The sequence below is a fragment of the Urocitellus parryii genome, chromosome 3 (genome assembly GCF_045843805.1).
Source record: "Urocitellus parryii isolate mUroPar1 chromosome 3, mUroPar1.hap1, whole genome shotgun sequence".
In the NCBI taxonomy this organism is placed as follows: domain Eukaryota; kingdom Metazoa; phylum Chordata; class Mammalia; order Rodentia; family Sciuridae; genus Urocitellus; species Urocitellus parryii.
The window spans coordinates 89330815-89358727 of record NC_135533.1 but is presented as its reverse complement, the minus strand read 5'-3'; the positions used below and the strand labels follow the sequence as shown (position 1 = coordinate 89358727).

The 27913-nt window shown below is 37.4% G+C and overlaps 1 protein-coding gene across 2 annotated transcripts in view; it reads left to right on the top strand.

Moving 5' to 3' along the window:
- Pde1c (phosphodiesterase 1C) overlaps window positions 1–27913 on the top strand; it is a 588396-nt gene that overhangs the window by 187571 nt on the left and 372912 nt on the right. For both annotated transcript variants that reach the window (XM_077796773.1, XM_026401540.2), the window contains one exon: window positions 26923–27094. In XM_077796773.1, coding sequence (XP_077652899.1) covers window positions 26923–27094 — 172 coding nt within the window. The remainder of the gene's footprint in view (window positions 1–26922; window positions 27095–27913) is intronic.

Sequence of the window (27913 nt, the reverse complement as noted above, 5' to 3'; positions counted from 1 at the left end):
GAACTGGATACTAAAATCAGAGAATGTGCAAGTCCCTTCCATAAAATTGAATATAACATATTCACATCCTCCCGAATACTTTAAATCATCTCTAGATTATTTGCAATATCTAATATAATGTAAATGCTGCATAAATAGGTGTTATGCTATATTGGTTAAGGAATAATGACAAGGAAAAATAGTTTTGTAAATGCAATGTTTGCTTTGGAATATTTTGATCCATGGTTGGATCAGTATCTACATGGGGAAAGGGTAAGGCCTTGGGCTGTGCAGCTTGGGCAGCCGAAACTGAGACTTTGCCTCAAGTTGGGCTCTTAAAACATACAGCAGATTTTGTTTTCCAAAAATATTTGCATCTCTATCTCCATCCTACATGCTCTCCTTGCAATGTGATGCTGACAGCCTCCCACTGAGATGTGAAGCTTGTATCCCCAGCCTATGAATCCTGGTGGCCTGTCAGTGTAGCAGAAATAATACCTTATGACTTGGAAAGTTAGATTTTCAAAGGTAATGCAGCTTCCACCTGCTGCCTGTTGGGATGCTTGTCCTCAGAGCACTGACTCTATGCTGTGAGTAGTTGGGAGACCCTGTGGACAGCCCACCTCCCAGCCTTTCCCGAACTGCAGATTTGTACACAAAATAAATGGTTATTGTTTTTTGAAGTCACTAAGTTTGAACAATCTGTTATGCAGCAATAGGTAAGTGGACCAGGGGGCTACACCTTCAGGAAGACAATGCACCCTTTAGCATAGAGAGATAATATACTCATTTGCCCCTTCTGGCTCTTGAGGCCTTACCTGGACAATTGAAATGACTTGCCTGGTCATAGAACCCTTGCAGACCAAGACATTTGAAAGTCGGGTCTAGACTAGTAAAGAAGAATCACATGTAAAAGTCTTTTGAAATACAATCCAAGTCATAAGATATTCTCATAGAGAAAACTGAACCAACCAAATATGAGCCTAGAGTCAAAATAAAAACTCCAGAGGGGGCAGCAATCCATCCGATGAACAAGAGTCAGTGGGCTCAGCAAACAGACAACCAGAGTCCTGAGAATTGAGACAGACCAGGTCTATTTAATCATGACTAAGACACAAGAAGAACTGAAACTAAGACAGGAATAAACATTTTTGGAAAAAAAAAAGGGAAACATTTTAAGAGAACCTATAAGATTCCAAGAAATGCAAAAGTAGCGTTAAAAAAATCAACAAAACTGAAATGTGGTTTATTCAACTGTGTTGATAGGACTAAGAAGAGACATAAGGCACCAGAAGAAAGATGTATCTTAGGAGATCATCTGGACCATCACACCAAGAGGTGATGAAGACGAAGAGTGGTTAGACAATATGCAGATAGAATGAAAAGGTCCAGCATATATTCAAAAGGAATTCCAGAATGGAAGACTAGAGAGTATATGGCTGAAGTAATTGCTGCAGATATGGCTGAGAATAATTTTCCAGAATTGGTTATTGATATTTGAATCTTCAGATTGAAGAATCATACTTAGTTTCAAGCAGGAAAATAAGAACTAATCTCCTATTAGACATACTATAGAGAAATTGTAGAATTCCATTGGCAATAAAAGAATTCTAAAGACAATCTGAGAGAAAAAAAAAAGCATGTTAATCATTGTGTATGAAACTACAAGTTTAGCTCTTCCATGTGGAAAGAACCCCAACTTTTAGCCAGGCTTATGTCCTGGCACCTCACAACAGAGTGCATTGCCCGAGTTCCCTTGAAGCTGTATGTGACCATGTTATTAAGTTCTAGGCAGTAGAAGGAAGGAAGGACCATCAGGGAAAGATTTCTGGAAACTTTCCTGAGGCTTTTTCTTTATCTCTTTTCAATCCTGCTGCCTGGAACACAGGTGTGATTCCTAGAGCCCTAGCAACCATATTTGACCACAAAGGTACTACTGCCCACACCCAAGTTTTGTAGAGTGGAAATCTGCAGATTTTATGGAATATAACTGCTCTATGAGTTCAGAAATGCCTATGTGTAACAGAAATACAAGCTTCTATCTTGATTTATCCGCTGAAACTTTGAATCTCTGTTATTTAGGTACATTTAATCCTAACTGATGCATCTACCAATGATTAATTATTAGACTGACTGCAGACTTCTCAACAGTGTATTTAGAATCCAGGAGACAGATTGAATAATACTTGTATATTGATAAGGGAAAAGTATCAACCTGGAATTCTATATTGAGATAAATATCATTTAAGATGGAGTTCAGGAAAACTAATTCTGAGAGTATTTGCCATATACATATCCTTGCTGAAGAAACTATTGAAGGATACACCTCAGGAAGAAGATAGTTGGAACCATTAAAAAAACATGAATGCAAGAAAAAATGTTTGTCCATTATTTATGTGATTAATAATTAAAAATTATAAAGAATATTAAGGTGATTGCTAGTATTCCGCTTTTTTGAAGATAGCTTTATTGAATTATAATTACATATCATAAAGTTTACCTATTTAAAATGTGCAGTCCAGTAGTTTTAGATATTCATGGTGTTGTATGATTGTCTAATAGTGTTCTAACCTAATTTTAGAAATCGTTTCTCACCCAAAAAAGAATAGTAGATTGTCACTCTCCATCCTGAAACCCATACCTCTGGTCCTGGGAAACAATTAATCTACTTTCTGTCTTTATAGATTTACCTATTCTGGTCATTTTTTTAATAAACGAGTACATATAATATATGGCTATTGTGACTGGCTTTTCTGACTTAGCATAATGTTTTCAAGGTTCAGCCATGTTTTAGTATGTATAGGGATGTCATTCCTTTTTATTGCTGAACAATATTCTATAATGTGGGTCCACCTACATTTTAGTTTTTCTTTCATCTATTAGGGTTGTTTTTACTTTTTGGTTATTATGAATAATGTGACTATGAGCACTGTGTACAAGTTTTTGTGTAGGTGTGTTTTCATTTATTTGAATATAAACCGAGGAGTAAAAATGCTGTTATATGGCAACTCTAAGTTCAACATTTTGAGGAACTGCCAGACTGTTTTCCAAAGTGTCTTCACCATTTTCTATTCCCACCAGCAATATACGAGGGTTCTAATTACTCCAAATACTTCCTCATACAGTTGGTGTGGCTATTAAAAATAAATAAAATAAAACCTAGTGTGTGTGAATGGTATGTTAGCTTTTCTTCTCTGTGACTGAAAGACCTGACAACAACTTAGAAGAGGAAAAGTTTATTTTGGCTCATGGTTTCACAGTTCTTACTGTACAGTTGGTCAGCTCTAGTGCTCTGGGCCAGAGATGAAGCAGAGCATCATGGTAGAAATGTGTGGCAGACAAAACCTGCTCAGCTCAAGGCAGCTGGAAAGGAGACAGGGTGGTGGAGGTGGGGTGGGAGAAAGAGAGAAAGAATGGAGAAGATTCCAGGTAGAAGAAAAGATAAACTCTTCTGAGACACACACTCAGTGACCTTGACCTACTTCTTCCAACTAGGTCCCACATCCTAGTAATCCATTCATCTGAATTCATTCAGTTATCATAGCTGAATGGATTACTCCATTCCATGGATTGATCCACTGATGAAATCAGAGCCCCCATGATCTAGTCATTGCCTAATAGCTCCCACCTCTGACTCTAGCTGCACTGGGGCCATGCTTTCAAAACGACTTTGGGGGACATTCCAGATCCAAATTATAACAAGTGGTATCATATTATGGCTTTGATTTTGCATTTTCTTAGTGATTAATGATATTTGGCATCTTCTCATATGCTTAGTGTCCATTTGCATATCTTCTTTGGAGAGCTAGTTAGTTTTTAAGACAAAGGGTAGCATCTCATTCTGATTTTTTATAATAGGTTCCTATAGAGATTCTGTGTTTGGGATTGGGGTCCCTGATGACTTCATGACTATGGCATGCTTGGTGCCTGGGAAAGTTTCTGTGCCAAGGCATAGGATGCCCAGTTACTATGGTGATACCCAGTTACTATGTTAATGCCCTCCATGCAAGAGCTTTATCAGCTTCGACCTTAATTTTAGGCACACAACTTCTGGGAATAAAGGAATGTGCTTGCTAGATAACTACGATGTTTCATCAAACTCTGGTGCTCCTGGATTGGCCCAGCCCACCTAACAGTAACTTCAGACAATGGAACTTTCTTGAGAACTGCACAGAGCTCCTAATATTACATATTGTAACTGTAAAGTGTACCAGCAAAATACGCAACCATACCGATACTCTAAACAATAATGTGGTTATGGTACTAATGACCTAATGTAACCTATTGGTATAAATAAACATGACCTCTTAGACAAAGAGCGACTCTGCCACATTCCTGCCTCTGCACCTTGTCTCTCTGTCTCCTCTTTATTATTATTCCTTACAGGTTCCACTGAGACTCTGTCTTTCTCTGTGAAATCAATTATCCTCTCTGCCAGAGCAATCTTTCAAAAGATAAATCTGACCATGTCACTCCTCTTCATGTCTGCTCTAGGAAGGGGGATAGATGTGCCTTTTCCTATTCCTCTCATTAAGTGCAGTTTAAAACCTTAGACATTATATATTAAACCAATATAAGAAGACTATAAATGGTGGGGAGTGGAAGGCAGACTGGCTAGAGGCCTTGGGACCCCTTGAAGAAGTAAAATGGTGGTGAGTTTCCTGGATTTTATTTTTTGCTGCATAAATCTAAGCTTTGGAGCTGAAAAGCTGGAAACCTCGAAATGACAACAGGTGCCCCAAGAACACTCTTCTTTCTCTATCCAGGGACCAGAAAAGGGATTGCTTCCAAGACAGAAAAACTTTTAGACAATAACCACTGTAGTCTAGCTAAACACCACAACAGACAAAAAAAACCCTATGCTCTCTTCGTCATCCACACTTGAAAAAAAAAAATAGCTGGGTGGAAAGCCTGGATTTCCACCCTCAAGACTGTAGCAAGGTACATCAACACCCTAGCTGGGGTGGTTTTGGACAAGGGCAGGTTGGGATCTGGGACTTGGATCCACATCAGCTTTCCTCCTCTCCATCATGTTGTCAGTGGAATATGTGGGGAAGCCAGACTTCCACCTCCAAATGGCAGGAAGAAAGCATTCCTTTTCCTTCCTTCTGGGTGGTGCCTAAGGAAAAATCATCACTTACATCATTGCCCAGGGTTGATGATGAGGTCACCCCCACCACAGTGTTGGTAGAGACCACGTGGGAGCCAGAACTCTCACCACCTCCCTGCAGTAACAAAGTTCCTTTCTTCTTTGGCTACAATGAAATGGAGACCCGTGGGCAGCTTCAACCTGACCACCTCCCTTGGGCAGTCTGAGGCAGCACCTTCTTTCTCTGATGGTTCAATGTCAGCAACAGTCAGTAAATAGGACAAACCTGAAGAAATCCATGCCAAGACACATTATAATTTAACGTCTAAAAACTCTCAGAAAATCTTGAAAGCAGACAGAGAAAAGAGACAACTTATTTATAGGGGGAAGACAATTTGAATTATGGCGGATTTCACGTCAAGAAACCATGGAAGCACAATATTTTTAAGTTCTAAAAGGAAAGAACTGTCAACTTAGAATCTTAAAACCAGCAAAAAATATCCCTCAGGAAGGAAGGAGAAATCAAGACATTAAAATATGGAGGAATACCAAGAATGAGGCCTACCCTAATAGAAGGGATTAAGAAAGTTCTCTAAGTGAGAAGGAAACAAAGAAGAAACCTCAGAACATCAGAGGGGAAGAAAAAAATACAACAATCAGCAATAGGGACAAATAAAAAGAGGTTCCCTTTCTTGAATTTTCTAAATTATGTATGAAGTTTGAAGAAAAAAAAATTCTGACATTATTTGTTATGGTTCTAAATGTATGTAAAGGAAGTAATATAATTATAAGTGGAGGAAAGTTATGTGCTGTACAGGGAGGCATGGCGTCTATGGTTTTCAGGAACTGGCAAAATGATGATGCTGGGAGACTATGCTAGGCTGTTTATTTATTTACCTATTGGTTGATTTGTTTTTGCCATGCTGATGGTTGAACCAGGGCCTCAGGTATGCTAAGCAAGTGCTCTACCACTGAGCTCCATCCCCATCCCTATGATAAGCTATTTATATGTAATATAATATCAAGTACCATTACTTAGAAAACTATACAAAATTTACTATTGATAAATGAGAATGGAATTATAAAATATGTTCAAGTAAGCCACAGGAAGGCAGGAAAGAGAAAATAGAGAAATGAAAAGTGGAGGGTACAAACAGGAAAAAAAAAGCCACTAAAATGACAGATGTAAGCCCTAATTTAATACATATATTAAACATAAATGGCCCTAACACAGCAATTAAAAGACAGAGATTGACGTAGTAGATTAAAAATACAATGAACTCTGTGCTGTCTACAAGAAACTCATTTCTAATATAACCATATAAGTAGGTTGAAAATAAAATGATAGAAAAAGGGCTCATACAAACATTAATGAAAGGAAACCTGTATGGCATCATATAAAGTAGACTTCGGAGAAAAGAAAATTTAGTCAGTGAGTATTATATAATGGAATAATAATCAACCCACCAAGAATACATAGCAATCCAATATGCTTATGCAATAAATGAAGGAGTTACAAAATATGTGAAATATAATCTGACAGGAATAAAAAGAAATATAGCTCAAACAGGTTTGAGAGGCAAATTTATAGCACTAAATGTATACATTGGAAAAGAAGAAAAGCCCAAAGTCAAAATCTAAGTTACTACCTCAAGAATCTAGAAACAGAGCAAAACAAATCCAAATCAAGCTGCAGAAAAGAAATAATAAAGATAAGAATAATAGTCAATGAAAATGCAAACAGGAAAACACAGTGGTGCACTACAAAATGAAGTTTCAGTCAACGATGGATCAGGTATGTACTTAGGGGTCCCATGAGATTTATCACCTAGTGATGCAGCCATTTTGGTTTTTAAGTACACTCTTTGATATTGGCATGAGAGGAAATTGCATAACTGTACATTTCTCAGAACAAATACCCATTGGTAAGCAACACTGAACTGTAATGGGAAAAAAAATCAAGGAAACAGAAGAGCTGGTTCTTTGCAAGATCAATAAGATTGACAGATTTCTAGCAAGGCTGATGAAGGAAAAAAGAGAAGATGCTAATTGTAAATTTCAGAAGAAAAAGGATATCAATGGAGACCATGCAGATATCAAAAGGATAATAAGAGAATACTGTGAACCTCTCTATGCAGATAAATCTTTTAACTTTGATGAAGTAGATTCCATTCTTGGAAAACAGAAGCTACCGCAACTTATCTAATATAAATACAACATTTCAATAGCGATAAAGAAGTGGAATATGTAATTAGAAACATCTCCAAAAGAAATCTCCAGTCTTAGATAACATGCTGGAAAATTCGACCAAATTTTGAAGAAAAACAAAACACAATTCTGTATAGATTCTTCCAGAAAACAGAAAAGGAAAGAATACTATATAGTATGTAAAATATATATTATATATATATATATATATATATATATATATATATATATATATATATATATAATATTTATGTATGTGAAAACACACACACATATCTAAAATCTTTCTGTTGTTTGATGGGAATTGTGTTCAACAGAGGGAGAATTGGCATCTGTTTTATCTTTCAATCTGCAGCCAAGTGCCACATGACATTTTGGTCAACTGCAGACCACATACATGATGGTGGTCCTGTAAGATCATGCCAGCTAGTAACTTGGCTGTCTTAATTTGTGTATATACACTTTATATTTGTGTTCACACAATGCCAAAACCACTTAACAATGCATTTAAGAACATATTTCCATAATTAAGTAACACATAGCTGTGTATCTCTCTGCTTATTAAGACATTGTGTGATTTCTTTTGTGAGCACTGCATAGTAGTCAGCACGCGGGTCTTATACACATTTTGTTAGATCTATTTCTACATATCTTATGTTGTTTAGAGAAATTGTAAACACTATTGTATTTTTATTTTTTGGTGTCTAGTAAGTGAGAATATACTTGATTTTGTATGTTTATCTTGTATAATTGGACCTTTATGAATTCATTTATGAGTTCTAGGGATTTTGCTAATAGATTCCTTGGCATTTTCTACATAGACAACCATGTCATCTGCAAAAGGAACAATTATTTCTGTCTTCCTTATCCCTGTGCTTTTAAAATATCTTTTTCATCTCTTACTACATAAGCTATCATGGTGTGCATTAGGCCTTAGCAAAGGCTTGAGTTGAAGCCCAGGAGGACACTACATACAGTCTTGTAGACTGTGAAATATGCAATTTGTGGATGTGTTATCCTGTAGTCTAAGTCACGGACAACTCCCCTTTGCAGCAAGTAGTCTTAGGGGCTGTACTGAGGTTTTTAAGTTTGCAGTGATAAGTGTGAAACTCATGAAAGAATTGCCTAGTTTTCAAGTTAAAAAATCTTATGAAGCTAGGTTCCTTAAACCATCAGGACAAGACTAGAATGGAGATCAAGATATGAGCCAATGGAGTTAGAAAGAAAATTCATGCATGGTATAATTGAAACAGATGGAAGAAAGAAAAGGTTGATGCTGTGTTGATGAGCTTGGGGAAGTGTTCAAATTTTTTTTTTTTTTTTTTTTTGGTATTGGTGATTGAGCTCAGGGACACTCAGTCATTGAGCTAGTTCCATCCTTTTTTAAAATTTTACTTGGGACAGGGTCTTGCTAAGTTGCCCAGGCTCGCCTTGAACTTGTGATCCTCCTGCCTCAGCCTCCTGAGTAGGTAGAATTATAGGCATGTGTCACCAAGCCTGGTTATGTTCTAAGTTTTTTTTTTTTAAAGAGAGAGAGAGAGAGAGAGAGAGAGAGAGAGAGAGAGAGAGAGAGAGAGAGAGAATTTTTAAAAATATTTTAGTCTTCGGCGGACACAACATCTTTGTTTGTATGTGGTGCTGAGGATCGAACCTGAGCCGCACGCATGCTAGGCGAGTGCGCTACTGCTTGAGCCATATCCCCAGCCCAATGTTCTAAGTTTTTAAAATGGTTTTATAGTCTCTGATGTTAAAATATTAGAAGCAGATACAAAAGTTAACCTTGAACAGTCCTTTTGGGTGCGAGGGTATAAAAATGAGTAAGTCATATTTCTTTTCCTAAAGGAACTTACCACCAACATATGATCCATTGCATTATTTTATTACCTACCAGCGATGTATAGTTTGGACTGAAAGTAAAAAAAAAAAAAAGTCTATCTGTGATTTGTATATTATCCCAGATCTTCTGTTTTTCTGGAACTCTCATAAAACTCTAAATCTTCAAGCAATTACTTTCATCCGCTTTTATTTTTGATCAAAACAGCACATATCCCCTTTAAACCTGTTTAGGATTAACATGGCACATTTTCCAAACCCTCTGAGCACTTTCATAGGTACTGAATCACTAAATTCATTCCCACCGAGTTTTTATAATGAGGTTAAAAATCATGCCTGGAACTTCCCAAGGGAATACTAGGCAGATTTACGAATGAATCATCCAGCAGATGGCAAGACTTGGATATTTGCATGCTTTGCAGACATTAGCACACTTCAAGGTAGTTATGCACTGGAGGATTTTCACTCAATTATGGGGGGAGGCAGTGTTTGAATTAGTGAAAGTCTAAATTGTAGAAAACTTAAAAAATCCTTTATTTTAATTCTCAAGAATCCAACTTACACTAACGATTTACAAAGTGTTTGTCAAGTAGATTTTAATTATTTTTATTTTATTATATTTTTTTGGTACTGACTTTTGAACTCAGGGGTGCTGAGCTACGTTCCAAGTCCTTTTATATATATATATATTTTTTTTTTTTTTTGAGGCAGGGTCTCATCATGTTGCTGAGGCTGGCCTTGAACTTGCCATCCTCCTGCCTCATCCTCCTGTGTTGTTGGAATTACAGGCGTGCACTACGGTGCCTGTCCGATTTCATTCATAATAGATAAACTTCTGTTTTTATTAGTCTACTAAATGAATGCAAAGTTTTTGAAAACAACTTTAATCTTGTCTATAACATTACTCTGCTGAACAGACTCATTTCATTTATGTAAGACAAAGAATAATTGAGACCTGGCCTGGGGCTATAGCTCATTGGTAGAGTGCCTGCCTCTCATGTGTGAGGCACTGGTTCGATCCTCAGCACCACATAAAAATAAATAAAGATATCGTGTCCAACTACAACTAAAAAAAAATATTTAAAAAAAGAATAACTGAGACCTTCCCTCTTGGAATTGATGGTCTCACTATATAGTGATCTATCATGCCAGATGAATTTCTAAAGAGACTGAAAATTATGTAGAAGCTGTGCACATCAGTCAGGTAAGGACAAGTGCAAGACTACTTTCAAGCAAGTTGGGCACTGTTCTTCTGGCTCATTCTTATACATTATTATTGTGATAACTATCTGTTTAAATAGCAAAGTCAGTCTTATTTTTGGTTATTTCTGCTGATTTTATCTGACAACCCAAGTAGACAATGAGTGAAACCTAGAGCAGTCCACATACCTTCTGGAGAGTAACTCTCTCTGTAATGAATGCTTTTGCACTCTGAAATGATTAAATTAGGGATAAACTAAAAATGGAACTCCAAACAAAATATGAAGAACTAGGGAATCCCACCGTATGGTTGTACATACAACTATAATGTACCAATAAAAAGAAAGAAAGAGAAAAAGAAATGAAATTCCATCCTCATGATTTAGAGGAAAGAAAGACTTCTTGAAATGCCATTTAAAAATGAAATCAAAAGGAAAAAAATTGCAATCCTGCTTTGTGTTCTTCATAAGAAGCAAGAAGACACAGCCCATATCAGATAGGAGCAGAAGTACCTATGAAGAGAAGAAAGTGATTTTGAGTTAGAGAAGCATAGGAAACAACACAAACAATGTACATAAGCAACCTAGGAATTAAAATCAACACAGAAAATAGAAATGACAATGAAAATATTTGTTTCATGCCTGGAAGACAAACTTTAGGATGCTGTCTTTAAGTATAGAATAAAAATGAAGAATTAAAAATGATGATAAAAGATAATTGGAGGTCAGAGAAGAAGGAATCAACATAAATAAGTGAATTGTAGATTTTTGGAGATGAAAGCCAAACAATTGGAACAGAAGTAGCAATGGAAGATAAAGTTGACGGCAGCTTGCCTGAAGAGAAAAAAACTTAAGGCCTTGATTTGCATATTGAAAGGGATCACTGTATTCAAGAAAAGAAAATTTAAAATTCAGCAAAACTGACCTGCAATTATATATATACTAGGAATTTTTTTAATTACAAACATAAAGAAAGTTGCCTAAAAAAGAAGAAAAAGTCCATCAGACTTGGTTTCTAATTATTTTTTCCACAATATATAAATATCAGATGACAATGAAAAAATAAGTTGTATTTAATAAAAATTCAATAAATCCATAGCTAAGTAGTAGTTCATGTGTATTTAATTAGTGTATAATTTTTGGAAAAAATCATTTAAGGATATGTACTTCAGTGAATTGAAACATGAATCAAATTAAATTCTGTAGGCTGTGTTCTGTACAATGTGACTATTAAATGTTTGGAATGTAGCTATTTCTAATTAATGTGGTGTAAATGTAAAACGCACACTAGATTTTAAAAAATATATAAAATGTTATTAATATTTTTATACTGACTGCATGTTAATATGACAGTATTTTGTATTTATTGGCTTAAAGAAAAATGTATTATTGAAACTAATTTCATTTGTTTTTATTTTAATAAATGTAGCTGTTAAAAAATTTCAGACTACATACATAGCTTGTATCTAGATTTTAAATTATGTTTAAGAACTGCTGAGGTCTGAAACTAAGTAAATGTATCCTAGAGTCCAAATATTTATTGAACATAAAATTATAAAACAAAATACAATGTGAAGCACAATTCTTTTTAAAAGTTATTTTATTTTATTTGAACCTAAGAGCCTTTATCTTTGGATACAAAGATAAAGAAAGTTGCCGAAAAGTTACAACTGAGCTACATTCCCAGTCCTTTTTTTTAATTAAAAAAATTAAAAATTTTAAGACAGGGTCTTGCTAAATTGCTGAGGCCAGCCTTGAACTTGGGCTGCTCCTGCCTCAGCCTCCGGAGTCTCTGGAATTATAGGTATGTGCCACTGTGTCCAACTGAGAAGCCTAATTCTTCGCAGTAAAGCATCTAACTATTAAAATAACAAGTTAGCAATAAAATCTAAAAATTCATATAGTATCAATGAAAGTGAATAGAGGGAAAGGGAGAGAGGAGACAGTTTCATCTTACAGGTAGGAGTCAATGGATGCTATTAAGCTATTGCTGTGATATGAAAGAAACAATACTTGAATATATGATATTAAATTTAAAGATACCTGTTATAAATTTCCCTATCTGGATTAAAACATATTATAGCTATACAGTGTTTCAAGAAATAAGACTTAAAAATGATGAACAAAAATGTTCAAAAATTTTTTAACAATAGAAATGTTGTACAGTTGTACAGTACAGTGGCTGCTAGTCACGTAATTATCTATTGAGCATGGAAATGTGCTAATATGACTAAATATGTAAAAGTTTAATTTTATTAAAAAATGCTTTTGGATGCGGTGGTGCACGCCTATAATCCCATTGTCTTGGGAGGCTGAGGCAGGAGGATCGCAAGTTCAAAGACAGGCTGAGCAAAAGCAAGGTACTGAGCAACTCAGTGAGACCCTGTATTTAAATACAATGCAAAATAGTGCTGCAGATGTGGCCCAGTGGTTGAGTGCCCCTGAGTTCAACCCTATAACCCCAAATGTCGGCATCTACAAAGAAGAAAGAGTTAGCTCTGGCAGTTACTAACTTTATAAAAATCAGAATACAGGGAGTAAAGAGCAAAGTGAGCAATTTTCTATTAATAAAAGATATGGTCCACAAGGAAGATGTTGAAACTCTTTACCTTGTATCTATACATAGGGACCATCCTTTTCTTTAAATTATGTGTCAATGAAATAGTTAACAATAGTTACCATGAATTGGACGACAGAATTAGATTAGATCAAGATTAGAGTAAATAGAACATAATCTCTTGCCATATTGTTATAATGTTACCAGATTGTTAGCATAATATTACATGTTATGTGGCCATTCATAAGAAGAACAGAAAATAAAAAAGTAAAGAAAGAAGAAAAGTTCAAGTTATAACAGCAACCAAAAATAACCACTTGAAATATTTTTTTAAAAACAGACAATCACTGAGTCAAAAGGGGAATGGGAATTGACATGACAGTCCTTGTAGATTCAGTGAGAAGGTAACATGTCAAACTGGTGTCATGAAGCCAAAGCCCTGGGTACATGTTCTCTGATTAAAAAACAAAAACAAACAAAACAAAACAAAATAGAAAGCCAAATGGGGAAAAAGAAAACTAATCTATTGAAAGTAGGAGAATGAAAATGTCACATCTAAAGGCAAAGCAAATTTGAGATGAGAAAAACAGTAGAGCTAATAAATTTCAGAGCTATCTGGAAGACAAGGAAACAGACTTCTAGAATATCAAGTGTCCTCTAAAACTTGCTGTGATGATAGAATGTTGTATGCTGGCACTGTCCAACACAATGGCTGTTAGTCACATGTTAGTTATTGAACACTGAAATGTGCTAGTGTGACTAAGGATGCAAAAGTTTAATTTTATTCAGTTTTAATTAATTTAAATTTAAGTGGCCACATGTGACTGATGGCTATCATATTGCATGGAACAGTTATGGAAAGTAACCAGAGAAGAAAGTGAATACGTAAGTAAATACCCCAAACTATTAACATGTAGAAAAAGATTAAAATAAATAGTGCATAGAAATTGATGCTAACAGATTTGAATATCTCTGCAAAATGACAATTTCTAAAGGAAAATATCGATTCCAAAAGAAATTGAAGAATGCAATTATGGCAAAAGAAAAATTTTTAAAATTTATTTTTAAATACATGATAATAGTGGAATACATTACACTCATTATTACCCATATACAGCACAATTTCTCATAACTCTGTATATAAAGTATGTTCATGCCAAATTATGCCATTATACATGTACTCTTTTTTTTTTTCCAAAGGGAAACTTCTTAAAAATTCACAAAATAATCACTTCGCTAAAAAGACTTTGGATCCCAAGATTTTTATGGGTAGTTTATTTAAATTAAATATCAAGGGAGTCCTATAACAAGGGACTACATAAATAAGAAACTGAAAGATAATCTCCTTTATGATTATATTATATTATATTTAGAAAAAGCCTTAAAAAGAATTCCTAGCAGTGCACATCTATAAGTATACTATAATAACAACATTACCTGACCAAAGAGAACTTACTTGAGTGATGTTACTATTGGGAAGTTTGGAAAATGTATGATCATGTAGACTTTCCTTTTAAGATCTGTGTGAGGGGCTAGGGTTGTGGCTCAGTGGTAGGGTGCTCGCCTAACATGCACAAGGCACTGGGTTCGATTCTCAGCACTACATAAATGTAAAATAAAGATATTGTGTCCACCTAAAACTTAAAAATAAATAAATATTTAAAAAGGAGATCTGTTTGAGATTGTTTCAAACCTCCATTGTACATGTGATTTCCATCCCTATGATTTCTATGAAAGTTTTTAGGGGTTTCTTCTTACTTCTGACTGTCATTTTATGAGCCTGTTGAATTTTTTTCTACTCTTCATGTCTTAAAGATATGGATTTAATTTTTACCAGACAACAAAAGATGAGACATAGTCCATTTTTCATAATTTCTAGTCTTCTCTCCAGTATCACTTCTATAAATCAGCAAGTGTATGGAGATTTTACTGTTCTGGACTGCTGGTTACATTATGATTCTACACAGTGTTTAACTTAGACATGAATACCAGGTTTCAATAGCCTTTGGAATTAGTTCTGTCAAGTGTCTTAGTCTATATGTGTTGCTACAGAGTTGGTAATTTATAAAGAATGGATTTATTATCACAGTTCCAGAGGCTGGGAATCCAAGATCAAGGTGCTGGCATGTTCAGTGTCCGGTGAGTGCTGTCTCCTCTTCAATAGTGGAACTTGGTTGGTATGTCCTCTGGAGAGGAGGGACTTCATGTCCTCACATGGAAGGGACAGAGGAGCAAAAATGGAAACAGATGCCTTAGTCGAGTCCTTTTACAAGGGCATCTAATGAATCAATAATACTGTTGCATTGGGGATCAATTTCAGTGTGGATTTTGGAGGAGATAAAACCATTCAAACCTTAGCACCAAGTATGGTTCCAGCTTTATTGCTCCACCTTCTTTCTCTCAAATTAGCTTGTGATAGAGAAATTAATAAAGCTGCAATAGAACACTTCATAGAAAATTTGTAAATAGGAAATAAAGTGAAGGCAGCAAAATTATAGGGTTGCTTACTATTACCAATAAGTTTTAATTTTTTAAAAATTCATTTATTTTTAATTAGCAAAATTTTTATTTGTATGTATCAAGGAATGGACACATGACATTTTATCATTGTTATCTTTTGAGGGAATACCTATCAATTATTATTATTATCATTTGTGCATTTCTTTTTGTTTTGTTTTAATTTGTTCTAATTAGTTATGCATGACATTTTGACACATTGTACACAAATGGAGCACAATTTCTGGAAATTTTAACCATTGCAATAAGACCAGAAACAAAAATCAAATGTATAACTGTGAGAAAAGATAAGGAAAAATTATTGCAGATGATTTATTTGCTTAGAAAAATGAAAGCAGAGAAATTCTTAAAAAGAATAAGAGTTCAGTAAGGAAATAGATTGTTAAGGAAATATAGTGCATGAATTCCTATCACATATTTCAGCAATAGTGATCTAGAAAATACTTTACTAACAACAGCAGGCAAATATATAAAATGCTAAGGGAACAAACTTACTAACCCTTTCTGCCCCCCCAATTAAAGCTTTACTGAAAGAATAAAAGTTCTGAATACATGGAAATGCCGGACATGCACGCCTGTAGTCCCAGCAGCTCAGGAGGCTGCAAGTTGAAAGCCAGCCTCAGCAAAAGCAAGGCACTAAGCAACTCAGTGAGACCCCATCTCTAAATAAGATATAAAATAGGGCTGGGGATGTGGCTCTGTGGTCAAGTGCCCTGAGTTCAATTCCCCTGTACCAAAACAAGGTAACAAAAAAACCCTAGATGTATGGAAAGACCTCTTGGGTGGCAGCAGACAACACAATACAAACTATTCTAAACTCAAAAGGGGATTCACTGGAAGGATACTGTATTAGTTTATAGACTTTCAGAGATTGGGGTAAAAGCTTGATAGATATGGGGATAAGAGGGAGTAGAACCAGAGGCATGCTACTGTCAGAACTTTTTTTTCCCCTGCTTTCTTTAGGGAATTAGCTTTATTTTCTCAGACTCCTCCTTGTATTGGGACATGGTTGCTGTTGCTCTCAATCTAAGAGAAAAGAAGGGGCTCTTCCCCTTGGTCTTAGTATGGAAAGTACTGGAAGAGAACCATGATTTTTCTAAGGTTGGGTCATATACCTACACCTCAGTTAGTCACCAAGGTGAGGGCCATGGAGTCGCACTGCTGAGAGTCCATCAGACTTACCTGAAATGAGAAATGGGCCAGGAGATTTCCCAAAATAGAGTAAGAGGAGCTATGACAGTAAAGAGGAAGGAGTGTTGGGTAGACAAATCCAATAGATGGACCACATAGAAAGGAGCTGTCATATATCTGGATGAGAACATGATACATTGTAATGATGATAATTATTTTGCTAAATAACTAATTATACTTTTGTTAACTGCCACTCAATACAAATGAAAAAGGGAGATTTTCTTTTTAGAAATTGATTTCAACTTAGGTTTTCCTAGAGAATAAGCAAGACTTGTCAAAAACAGATTGGATGAGATCTTGAGTTATCAGATATTGATTAGATATTAAAAGATATAGTAAGTAAAATTATGTGATCCAGTCATTTAAAAAAAGGACAGGTTAAATAGGATAACTCAGAAATAAACTCTAATGTATTTGAGATTTAGAATCTGTCATCACAAATCAAATTGGATTCTTATATTTTGATAAAGGAGTCCTTTTCCAGCCCCCAGGATATACGATATGGACTTAAATTTTTGGATATCTTCAATATTGCTAGAGACAGAATTTCTGAAAAGTTTCTAAAGCTAAGAATTAGTATATTGAAGATAAAGGAACAATGTCTTCGTGACTGATTTAGGACATTAAAAACATTGGTATTTTTTGTGTTGTCATTATTTTGTTTGTGTAAAGCTCCTAGTCTAAGTTTTATGATGTTTATCTGGTCACTGTGTACCCATCCTGCCCCCCAGTCCCAGTTTTCCTACCCACTGGGAATTTCAGGAGCCTTATCCTCCCCAAGTGGGAGGATGGCTGCAAATCCATGTGACAGACATTTTGGGAACCATTGAGGGTTTCCAGCAGTGTTTTTTCTTCCCTTTCTGGAGAATTAAATCTCTTCCTCTGTCTGTGCTTTGCAGGACTCTTAAATTCTCTGCCTTTTGCCGGCATAATCTTTGTGTATTTTTATAGAGAACTGAGTTGATAAGTCACTTGTCAGATTTAAATGGGATTACCACATCACCTTGGGCTTCTCCTGCCTGAAGTTTATCAGCTGCTTCCATTAGGCACTCTACAAAATGAATCTGTAGCTACTTCTGATTTAGATTCTTCTCATCTCATTTTCTTGCTTTCTTGTCTTTTCTCAACCCATTAAACTCACCTTGCATTATTCATCCTCCCCTGCAGCCTGAACTTCCTTCTCTAAACCTCCATTCTGCTTCCTGCAAGACAGAAAAGTCAAGGCTACCTAGGCTACCTAGTTAAGGTGAATCTTGTTCCTTAGGTAAAAGGTTGTGTGTTTCCTGTTCAGAAGTGTGGAACATTCTGCATGATCCACACTGTGGGTGTGCTTATTTGCTCAGACATAAAGTACAAATGGTCTATGATATATCACAGGGAACCCTGGATCAGGAAAATTTGGGGTCAAAACAATCTATTGTTTTCTAACTGTGTGATCTAGTGACTTGATCTCAGAGTCTCAGTGTCCTAGTGTTCATCATCTTTTAGTGATACTTAAAGTGTTGGTTTGATGGTTCAATGAAGTAGCTCAGATTCAGGCATCGTGACAATGCCCGGCACACAGCAAAGTAATGAAGGGTGTTTGTCACATCTGAGTCTGAGCACTTGTTCTCGATGGGCTCAGTGGGACAGATGTTGCTGGCAGAGTTTATGAGTCCACAGGATTTATAATCAGTCTGGAGGGTTTACGGGGTACGTGAAAAGTTGACTTGGGAAGATAAGGAGAGAATTTGTGGTAGGGACAGTGGGAAAGAACAGAAAAGGAGAAGGTAATAGGCACTGAGTGAGGCCCAAGTCGGAGGAGAGAGGGGAGCTGGGGTGGGAGGGAGGCAGGAGAAGCAGCTGAGATGGAGTGAGCTGAATGGAGCTTCTCATCTCCTGCACCTGAGCCACATTATTTTTGGTACCCTGAAGGCTTAGTTTACCTATGATTTCCCTCCTGGGGTTTTTGATATTATTGAAAAAGACCTGTGTGACTCTGGGTGTTTCCGTATTTTTGCCTCTATTTAGTCAGAAACATTTCATGCTTTCAAAGATCAGCTTAAAATAAATCAGAGTGGGGGAATTTTTATTTTTCATTTTGTCAGAGCAGACCTTTCCAGGGCCCCTGGAGAGTATTCTGCCCACGTTTGGGGAGGATCGGAAGAAGTGTTCTTTTCCACTCTCTCAGAGTTCAAAGAGGAGAGTATTTGCTCCAAAAGGCTCATGCCAGATTGAGTTGGGATGAATCAAATGCAGAGACCCACTGTGATCCTTTTAAGGCAGGAGTGAGTAGAAGACGGGATTCTGGCTGCATTTTTCTAGGATACGAAAAACTATGCAGACCCCTTAGTCCTGGGCACCACTGCACCTGGCCTCACCTATTCTGGGCTTTATTTTTAAGCTTTGAATGCACTATTCTCTCCAAAATGTCTCCTAGGACTCTCTGATTATGTGAAAATTGATCCCTACTCATGCATGGGTGTGCTGAGAAGGGGAATGGCAGTCTGCAGATAAATGCCCCATTGCCAAATTCTCAGGGGAATAATTTGGAGCACCATCCAAGCTTTTCTGAAGATCCTGTAGAACCTGGCCCCAGTTGCCCTGTTTTTTTTTTTTTTTTTTTTTTTTTTGGAGGCGGGTGGTGAATTCAAGGATCCATTACCACTGAGCTACATTCTCAGTCCTTTCTAAGTTGCCTAGGGCCTCTCTAACTTGCTGTGGCTAGCCTTGAACTTGTGATTGTCCCGTCTTACCCTTCAGAGTCACTGGGATTATAAGTGTGCACCACCTTACCTGGCAGTTGTCCTGTTTTTAAATTTAATTTAATTTTTTTAGTTGTAGTTGAACACAATACCATTATTTTGCTTATTTTATTTTTATGTGGTGCTGAGGATCGAACCCAATGCCTTACATGTGCGAGACAAGTGCTCTACTGCTGAGCCACAACCTAGACCCAGTTGCCCTGTTTTTGATAGAGCTATTATTTAGCCACAGTAGAACCAACCGATGAGCAGATGACTGACATTGAAAAAATAAGTTGTACTCACAGATACCAAGGGTGTCGCACAGGGAAGCAATGGAGTTGGATATGAGGCAGAGGAAGACGGGGGAACTGTGGGTAAGACCTTACTGTGGTTTCTGTGAGAAGGAACAGGTGAGCAAGGGCAAACAGGCATAATATTGGCTAGTCTGAATAATTTCAGTGGGCTCTGGGGCAGCAGGCCTGACCCTAGTTGTCCAGTATCTGGTCTTCTGGTGATGAAGGGATATGGATGAGTGTGTGAGACCAGTAACGGAGATGGTTGGGGATGCTGATTCTAGATTGCTTGGTTTGTACTTGAAAAGTGCACCCCTGAGAGGAAGATTCCTTCTAGGGTGGGTGAATGGCAAGGCAGTAGGTGAAGACAAAGTGACTCTTGTGCATTATTGCAGTCTGAAGCAAGACTCGTCCAGTGCATGTGTGTAGGCAGATGTGAAAACATCAAGTTTACAAAAACCAGGAACATGATTGACTTGTTTAAAGTGATGATAACTCCATAGTGCCCCTGTGTCTTCCCTTCCCTTGACAGTCTCTGATTTACTGTCCCTGTCCTTTCCTGCTTCCTAGAATCACTTCTCAAATAAACTTTTCACATGCCCTTGTCCCCGGTTCAACTTTATAGAAGTGAACCCAAGTCCTACATTGGAAACAATTCAGGACTTGGAGGTCCTCTTTCTGCCATAGGATCCTCTGATTATGTGGAAGTTGCCTCATACTCATGCATGGGTAGACCCAGAAAGGCCCTATTTCTCTGTATAATATTTTTTGTTTCATCTTTTTGGTGCACTTCTCTTGTGGCATAATTTTTACTTAAATTTGTTGAAACTGTTCTTGCTCACTTTTTGAAAAAATAGTTCATCGTTGGTTAATTCATTCAGCCAGAAAACATCTCTTTGATGCCTGCCAAACATAATCATGGGTTCAAACTGTTAGTTCTAGTTCAAATCTAACACCTCAGGGGTTTTCTTCATCTTTTTCATTGCCTATTTGTATTTTCCTGAAGTAAGAGTTATGGTTCCCAGCACCATTTTTTTTATAGCTGCTAATTTGCTGTATCCTACAACATATGTGACATAAATTAGAATTACTACCTTATGATTACCACTGACTGCAAACCAACTAAGGGAAGTTTAAGATTTTTATTTTTTGCTGAGTATGTGTGTACACAAACCTTAGTCTTTTCAAGGGTGTAAGGTTGGAGTACTATATTCTAAAGATATTTAAATTAATTCTTATTTTCAATTATGATTGTTACTAATTTGATATATTATTAACTTTGTTTCTGTCTGCATTCAATTTTATAATTTTAAAATTCCTTGTTGATTTTATTTTATTAATATTAAAATATTTACATAGTTCAGAGCTGGGGTTGTGACTCAGCAGTAGAGGCCTCGCCTCACATGTGCGAGACCCTGGGTTCTATCCTCAGCACCACATAAAAATAAATGAATAAAATAAAGGTATCGTGTCAAACTACAACTAAAAAATAAACATTAAAAAATTTACATAGTTCAGTAGTGAAATCTATATATGGAAGTCATTCACTCATCTCCAACTGGTTTCCCTATTCCCAACTTATCCCTATAGATAACCATTTTCATGGGTTTTAGTCCATTTCTCTTATCTTTTTTGCATAAATAAGCAAATACATTTGCTTTTGTATCTTATTCAAGAGAGCAAAATAAAAGTCTCATGTATGTTGCTTTTCTCTCACTTATCATACATCTTAGAGATTAGTTTACAGAGTTCTTTAATTTTAGAATATTACTCAGTGGCATAGTAGTCCAGTATGTGAATATGCCATAATTAATTCAAGTGGCCACTAGATGTAGTCATGCTAATTATAGGAGAATTTATCAAGTGGGTGCAGCAAATGCTGGTCATGGGAAACATGAGAATTTTGTATTACTAAAAGATAATTTTTAAAAGTTTACACAAACATAAAGAGAATATGTGTTAATGATTTCATTTAACTCATTAGTTGATGAAGAAACCAATAAGATGTTACAACTGGTGTGAAGGAATATCCAAAGAGCAGATTAATATAAATGCTGAAATGAGTTTGCTTAATAGATCTAAAACTGTTAAGACTTATTAGGATTTACAAGGAAGCAAATAGTTGCATTTCATGGGACACAGTTTGCATTCATTTAGACAAGAATCATTAGTTGGGCTGGGGTTGTAGCTCAGTGGTAGAGCACTGGTCTAATACATGTGAGACACTGGGTTTGATTCTTAGGACTGCATAAAAATAAATAAAATAAAGATATTGTGTCTATCTACAACTAAAAAAAGATTAAAAATAGAATCATTTGCATTACTATCAGTTTTCTCAAATTTACACTGTATAAAATAGTTCTATGATAATGAAATACGGAGATAAAACCCAGATGACCCTGATGAATTAGATAGGATACCCATTAAACTTTTTTGCCCATTTTAAAGTCTTAACCTTTTTTCTTGATAGTGTTTGTGAAGGGGATAGGGGTAGAGATTAGGGGAAAATCAGTTCATTTTTCAAAAGAGTAGCTCCAGTCTGCCTTGTGTTTTCACCTTCTTTTCAAAGCTTCTTGAGTAAGGGAATAAAGGTTTCTATGTGTACTGTAGCTTTCAGCACAAAGCTCTGAAATGCTCAGCACCATGCCAGAGCTTGGGGGGCACTTAGTACTTTTCTGTTGTTGGTTGGCATGAATCAGTGAACTCATCCTCCAGGCATAGCAACATTCTTAAGTCTTCCCATTTTGTGTTGTGTAATTTACCTGAAGCAGGCAGTTGTTAATCATTTATCTTCTGAAAGAGATTAAAAGAGAAATAAAACAAAAATTCCTAGTGATGCCCTTATCCTGCCAATTGCCTGGACCTCAATGGGTTTGTTTCTTAGGGTCAGATTATAGGTGCTGCATTAATAAGCTCTTAGTTAATCCCTGTTAATGGTGCCTAAGTTCTATGTAATTACAGCTTATGTCAAGTGGGATAATGACTAGAATGTTTTAAGACAGGGATGGGGCTTGGATATTTCCCATCTTTAAAATTGTTATTGTTATTTTAGCTTTCTGCTTTTGTTTGAATTTAGCAAGAAAGTAAGTTTTTTGTTTGTTTTTTTAAACTTCATCATACTGTGAAATCTGCATACTTTCTGCTCATGAATATGGGGAGGATCTTTGAGGGAAAGACCAAGTTTTCAAAACTTTGGCAAAAATATTCTTATAATGAGTATTTACTCCCCCCCCCCCCCGGCTTTTTCTTTGTGGGGCAGTGGTGGTGGGTCTGTTAGGAAGAGACACTAGCTCAGAAATTTCCACTTACAGTTCATTGGACCAGAATTATAATACAAAGTTAACTGTGGCAGCAAAAGAGGCTAAAAATTGCATATATTGTTTCCTAAACTTTTTTTTTTTTTTTTTTTTTTTTTGGTACCAGGGATTGAACCCAGGGGCACTTAACCACTGAGCCACATCCACAGCCCTTTTTTTAAAATTTCATTTACAGGCAGGGACTCCTTGAGTTGCTTAGTGCCTCACTAAGTTACTGAGGCTGGCTTTGAACTAGCAAGCCTCCTGCCTCAGCCTCCTGAGCTGCTGGGATGATAGGTGTGTGCACCACACCCAATTGTTTCCTAGACTGTTGAGAAGAAGATGGCAAGTGAAAGTCTAGTTAGGGATGAATGTTAAGAGAATCTTATTTATAGCTTATGCTATAATGCTATATTCTTCTCTTGAACTTATCAGTGTGTCTGTGCTGTTAGTACCTTTTGGAGACATCATTGTGTGTCTATTTGGAACCTGTAATGGAGAATTGGCTGGGTCTCTTTAATTTTTTTTTTTTTTTTTGTAGTTGTAGATGGACAGAATGCCTTTGTTTTATTTGTTTATTTTTATGTGGTGCTGAGGTTGAACCCAGTGCCTCACGCATGCGAGGTTAAGAGCTCTGCGGCTGAGCTATAGCTCCAGCCCCTTGGCTTGGGTCCCTTGATCCTTCTCATTCACTACTGAGAACATGGTAAAAAAGCTATTATGAATCATGAATGCTTTGAATTCATGATTTTTCGTTTATTAGTCATATCTGCATGTACTTCAAAGTAGTCATTTGTGTGCGTGAGACTTTAGCTCACCTACAGATAAAGTGCCTGGCTTTGTCTGCATTCACAGAGCCCTTTGTATAACCCTGCCATTCCTCATGGGCTCATTGCCTTACAACATGTGGTCTCTCTTCTAAAACAGGTATGACACCACAACCTTGCTTAAAAATCTTAAGTACTTTTTGGCTTACAGAAGAAAATTTAAAATGATTAGCATTTTGTTCAAGGCACTTTACAAGGTCCCTTCTTTGACTCCAGCCTCAGTAAACCACTCTGCTGTGCCCCTGAGCCTTTGCACATACTCTTTGCACTGAACCATCTCCCTGTTCTTCCGTACCTGCTGAAGAGCTGCTCTGGCTTTAGATTCACATCATGTATTGTGTTCTCAGTGTAGCTTTCCTCAGGGTGCTGAGGCTGGGTAGGTGAGCCCTCCCTGGGCTCCTGGAACACCTTGTTTGCCCCTTAGTTATGGGTATTGCTTATTTGTCGTGATTGCTTGTGGGTCAAAGTTACAAAAGTTACATCAATAAATTTAAAAGAAGGCTGGGGTAGAAGTTATAAATAGTATCACTCACCATTTACCTCCGTCTCCTCCTTTTACATTCTCAATTCCTCAATCATTCATTTTTCTATTTTAGGGCCTGAAAGGAACTTGGCATACTGAGGAAATTAAATATGTGTTTATAGAATGAACAAAATGAAGGAACGAAGGGAAGTGTGCAGGAGGCTTATTGCAAGGCTTTCACTTAGGCCAAATTTAAGAAAACAGGCCCTGCTCTTGTTCTTCTTCCTACCACCAGATCCTCATTAGCGTCCAGAGATCTTCATCAACATAGGACCAGACCTTCATTAATAAGACTAGATCATATTAAGATATATGTTTAGGGCTTTAAAAAAGTTGTTTTGCAATTCAGGAGTTGGAGGGGGTCTGTTTCCTGCCACTAAAGTGCTCTTGATTGACCTGAAAGCAGTTTGGATGGACACCCCAAGGGGAATCAGTCATGGCCATGGTCATTACAGGAATTGTTTGCTGATCCTGGGTATCCTTGGTGAAAGCTCAAGGAACTTTGTGAGATGCTTCTCTCTTTGTGTGTGAAATTCTTTTGATCCTAGTAGCAAAACTATCCTTCAGGCACAAGAAGCTGGGTGATATCATAAGGTGGGTTATAGGTGGCTGGTCAGGGTGTTGAGGTAAGGCTATGGGCACACAAACCAAGTCTCTCCACCCCTGTCACATGCACGATATGCTTTAGCTGGCGCTGCTTCTTACTGTTTCCTGCACATCACCTGTGCCCCATAAAGAGCCTTTGTGTGAGTTAGAAAGAGGCATTCCCTCTGCTTGAATGGGGTTGAAAAAGCCACTTCCCTCAGGATGGACACAGATCCATGCGTACAGGTGTTGGTTGTCTGACAAAGTCTTTGTACAAAGGTAAAATCATTTTTTTTTTCCTCTGAGTAGTGTGTAAGCAGCACAAGCTAATGGTATTTGAGTAATGATAATGCTCTCAGACTGGAAAAAATTTGTACTCATAGACATTTTAAGTGAAGTTTTGGATTTACTTTTATCTACTTGCTTTTATTTTTAGAATTATTTTAATAGTTTTTAGATTTCTAATAAAACAATACAAAGAAATCTGATATCCCTCACACCTGGATACCTCTGTAATGGACCATTAATACGGTTCACTTCATACAGTTATGAACTAATTTGGATACATTATTATTAATTGAATTCCATACATTGTTTGGATTCTTAACAATGTTTTTAGGTCCAGGATCCTATCCAGGATAACGCATTGCAGTTTGTCATCTTGTTTCTTAGGCTCCTCTTGGCTGTGACAGTTTCTCAGACTTTCCTTGTATGACCTTGATGGTTTTAAAGAGTACTTATTTATCAGACGTTTTCCCCATGACTAGACTGGGTGTTTTAATAGGTTTTATTATTATTTACATATGGGAAGGCCAACAGATCTGGAGACAACTGCCATTGTAAAGACAGCTTGTTGTACTGATAGATCCTAGGGGTGGGTTCCACATCGTGTCCTGGGGGCATTTGGGGAAGCACTTGGGGTCTGTTCTGAGGCAGAAGGAGAGAGGAATCATGGACAAGAGCTTTATTGTTTTTTTTTTTTCTTTGTGGGAAGGAACAGGCAAGGCTGGACAAGCAGGCTTAGGCTTGGCTAGTTTGAATGGGTTCTTGGGCACAGGGCTGTCTAGTACCTAGCTGTCTGGTACCTGGGCCTGGGGTTGCTAGGGCAGGTGGATAGGGGCAAGGAGCATGAAATCCCTTTGAGGGAAGAGGTTTGGATGGATTATGGACTGGCTGGTTTGTATTTGAAACGTGCATCCCTGGGAGGATGAATCCCCCTGTGATGCTGGGGTGGGTGGGTGCTGAGAGAGGTGGGGACCAAGGCAAAGTGACAGAGCTGGCTGTGTCTGCTAGGTTCAGATAGGGTAGACGCTAAAGCATGAAGTTTACAAAAGATGGGATCATACTTACTACCCGGGGAAGATGTGTTTTGACGAGAGCGATCCCAGAGCTGTTTTCACATCACATCAAGGGTCCACACTGTCCATATCACTTGTCACTGTTGATGTTGACCACCTGGCTAATCAGGCTCTACTTTTGTGACACCACTTTCACTTGGTGCTTGCCTTTCATGATTATCTTGTATTTTGAAGTGTTTGTAGAGTAGGATATCAATAAACATGCAGCGTAGTTTTCTTTGGGTCTTCATATTGCAGAAGAATCAACCTGGGAATTGTGAGCTCCAGTTCTTAGGGGTGGGGATCTCTTTGGGGTGGGCGTGTCTACAGAATGGAGTTTTGAAGCTTAGGCCTCAGGCAAGCCAAGAACCTAAGGGAGATTTGTGTCTGAACATCCCCACTGTTCCCTAAAATGGTAGCACTTTAGAGCACTTGCAATTGCTGAATGAACATCTTAGTAGGTATCTGAGGCTGTCCCAGGAGTTGAGGGTTGAACACCTCCGAGATGAGACAGGATGTATCCATAATGCGGACAGTAAGTCAGGTTGCTCAGTGCTAGCCTATTTTCTGAATAAATGTAAGAATTCCTGGTTACTCCATATGTTGCCTGATCAGTATCTTCTGGAGCCCTTGGATGTTGGTGGAGATGATGAGAAAGGCACAAATCTCCCTGCCCTGCTTTTGAACATCCTGAACAGAAAGGCAGAACACCTAGTAGTTTGGGGATTTACCTGCACGTCATCCTTTTCTCCTCATCCTCAGGGTCGAAGTCGCAGAACTGTCTGTGGAACTCCCTCATCGATGGGCTCACCGGGAATCTCAAGGAGAAGCCACGGCCAACAATCGTTCATGACCCACGGCCCCCGGAAGAAATCCTAGCAGATGAATTGCCACAGCTGGATAGCCCCGAAGCCTTGGTGAAGACATCATTCAGGTTTGGTGGATGAAAACTCACTTTGTTCCTTTTTATCTGCTTGGGAGCTTTTTTTTTTTTTTTTCAATCCAGTTGGGTGCATCGCCAGTGTGGCCTGCAACTTATATCATGTCTTTGTGCTGAGTAAATTAGAGAGGATGAAGGAGAGTTGGAATCAGTGCTGGCTGGACTCCTGGCTGTGTGTCCCGAATGTAGTGAAGATTATCTCAGTGGATAAGTTGTTCTTGGCATTTAATTGATATTGGCATTTAAATGTAAAGAACTTACTGATGTTGACAATTTAAATTGGATTAATGAGTCTTTTGCTTCAAAGGAGGATGTCGCATCCAGATAAGTGCACAGAAAAAAAAGTGTGTGGTGGGATTCATTCAACCCGGTGTCTCTGGAGTCTCTTGCTGGGGGAGGGTTTCTGGTTGTGAGAGATGTAAGAGCTGCTGTCAGTTGAAAGAGAGTGAGAATCTTCTTGTGTTGGTTCCCAGATGGCTGTCTACTCTGTTCTTGTTCATCGTTTAGTCTTGCCTCTCCCTGTGAAAGCCTCTTATTTTCATTTAATATTGTATTCCATTTTCCTTATAACTCTATCCCTGACTTTCTCACCTAGGCTTAATGAAAATCAGTCTGGGTATGAATGGGGTATAAAAGGGATTTTTTTTTTTATCTTGAATAAGTATTGAAACATACAGTACTACTCATACCATAATTAAAATCTACCTGGGCATGGTGGCACATGCCTGTAATCCCAGCAGTTCAGGAGGCTGAAGCAAGAGGATCGAGAGTTCAAAGCCAGCCTCAGCAACTTAGGTGGTAAGCAACTCAGGG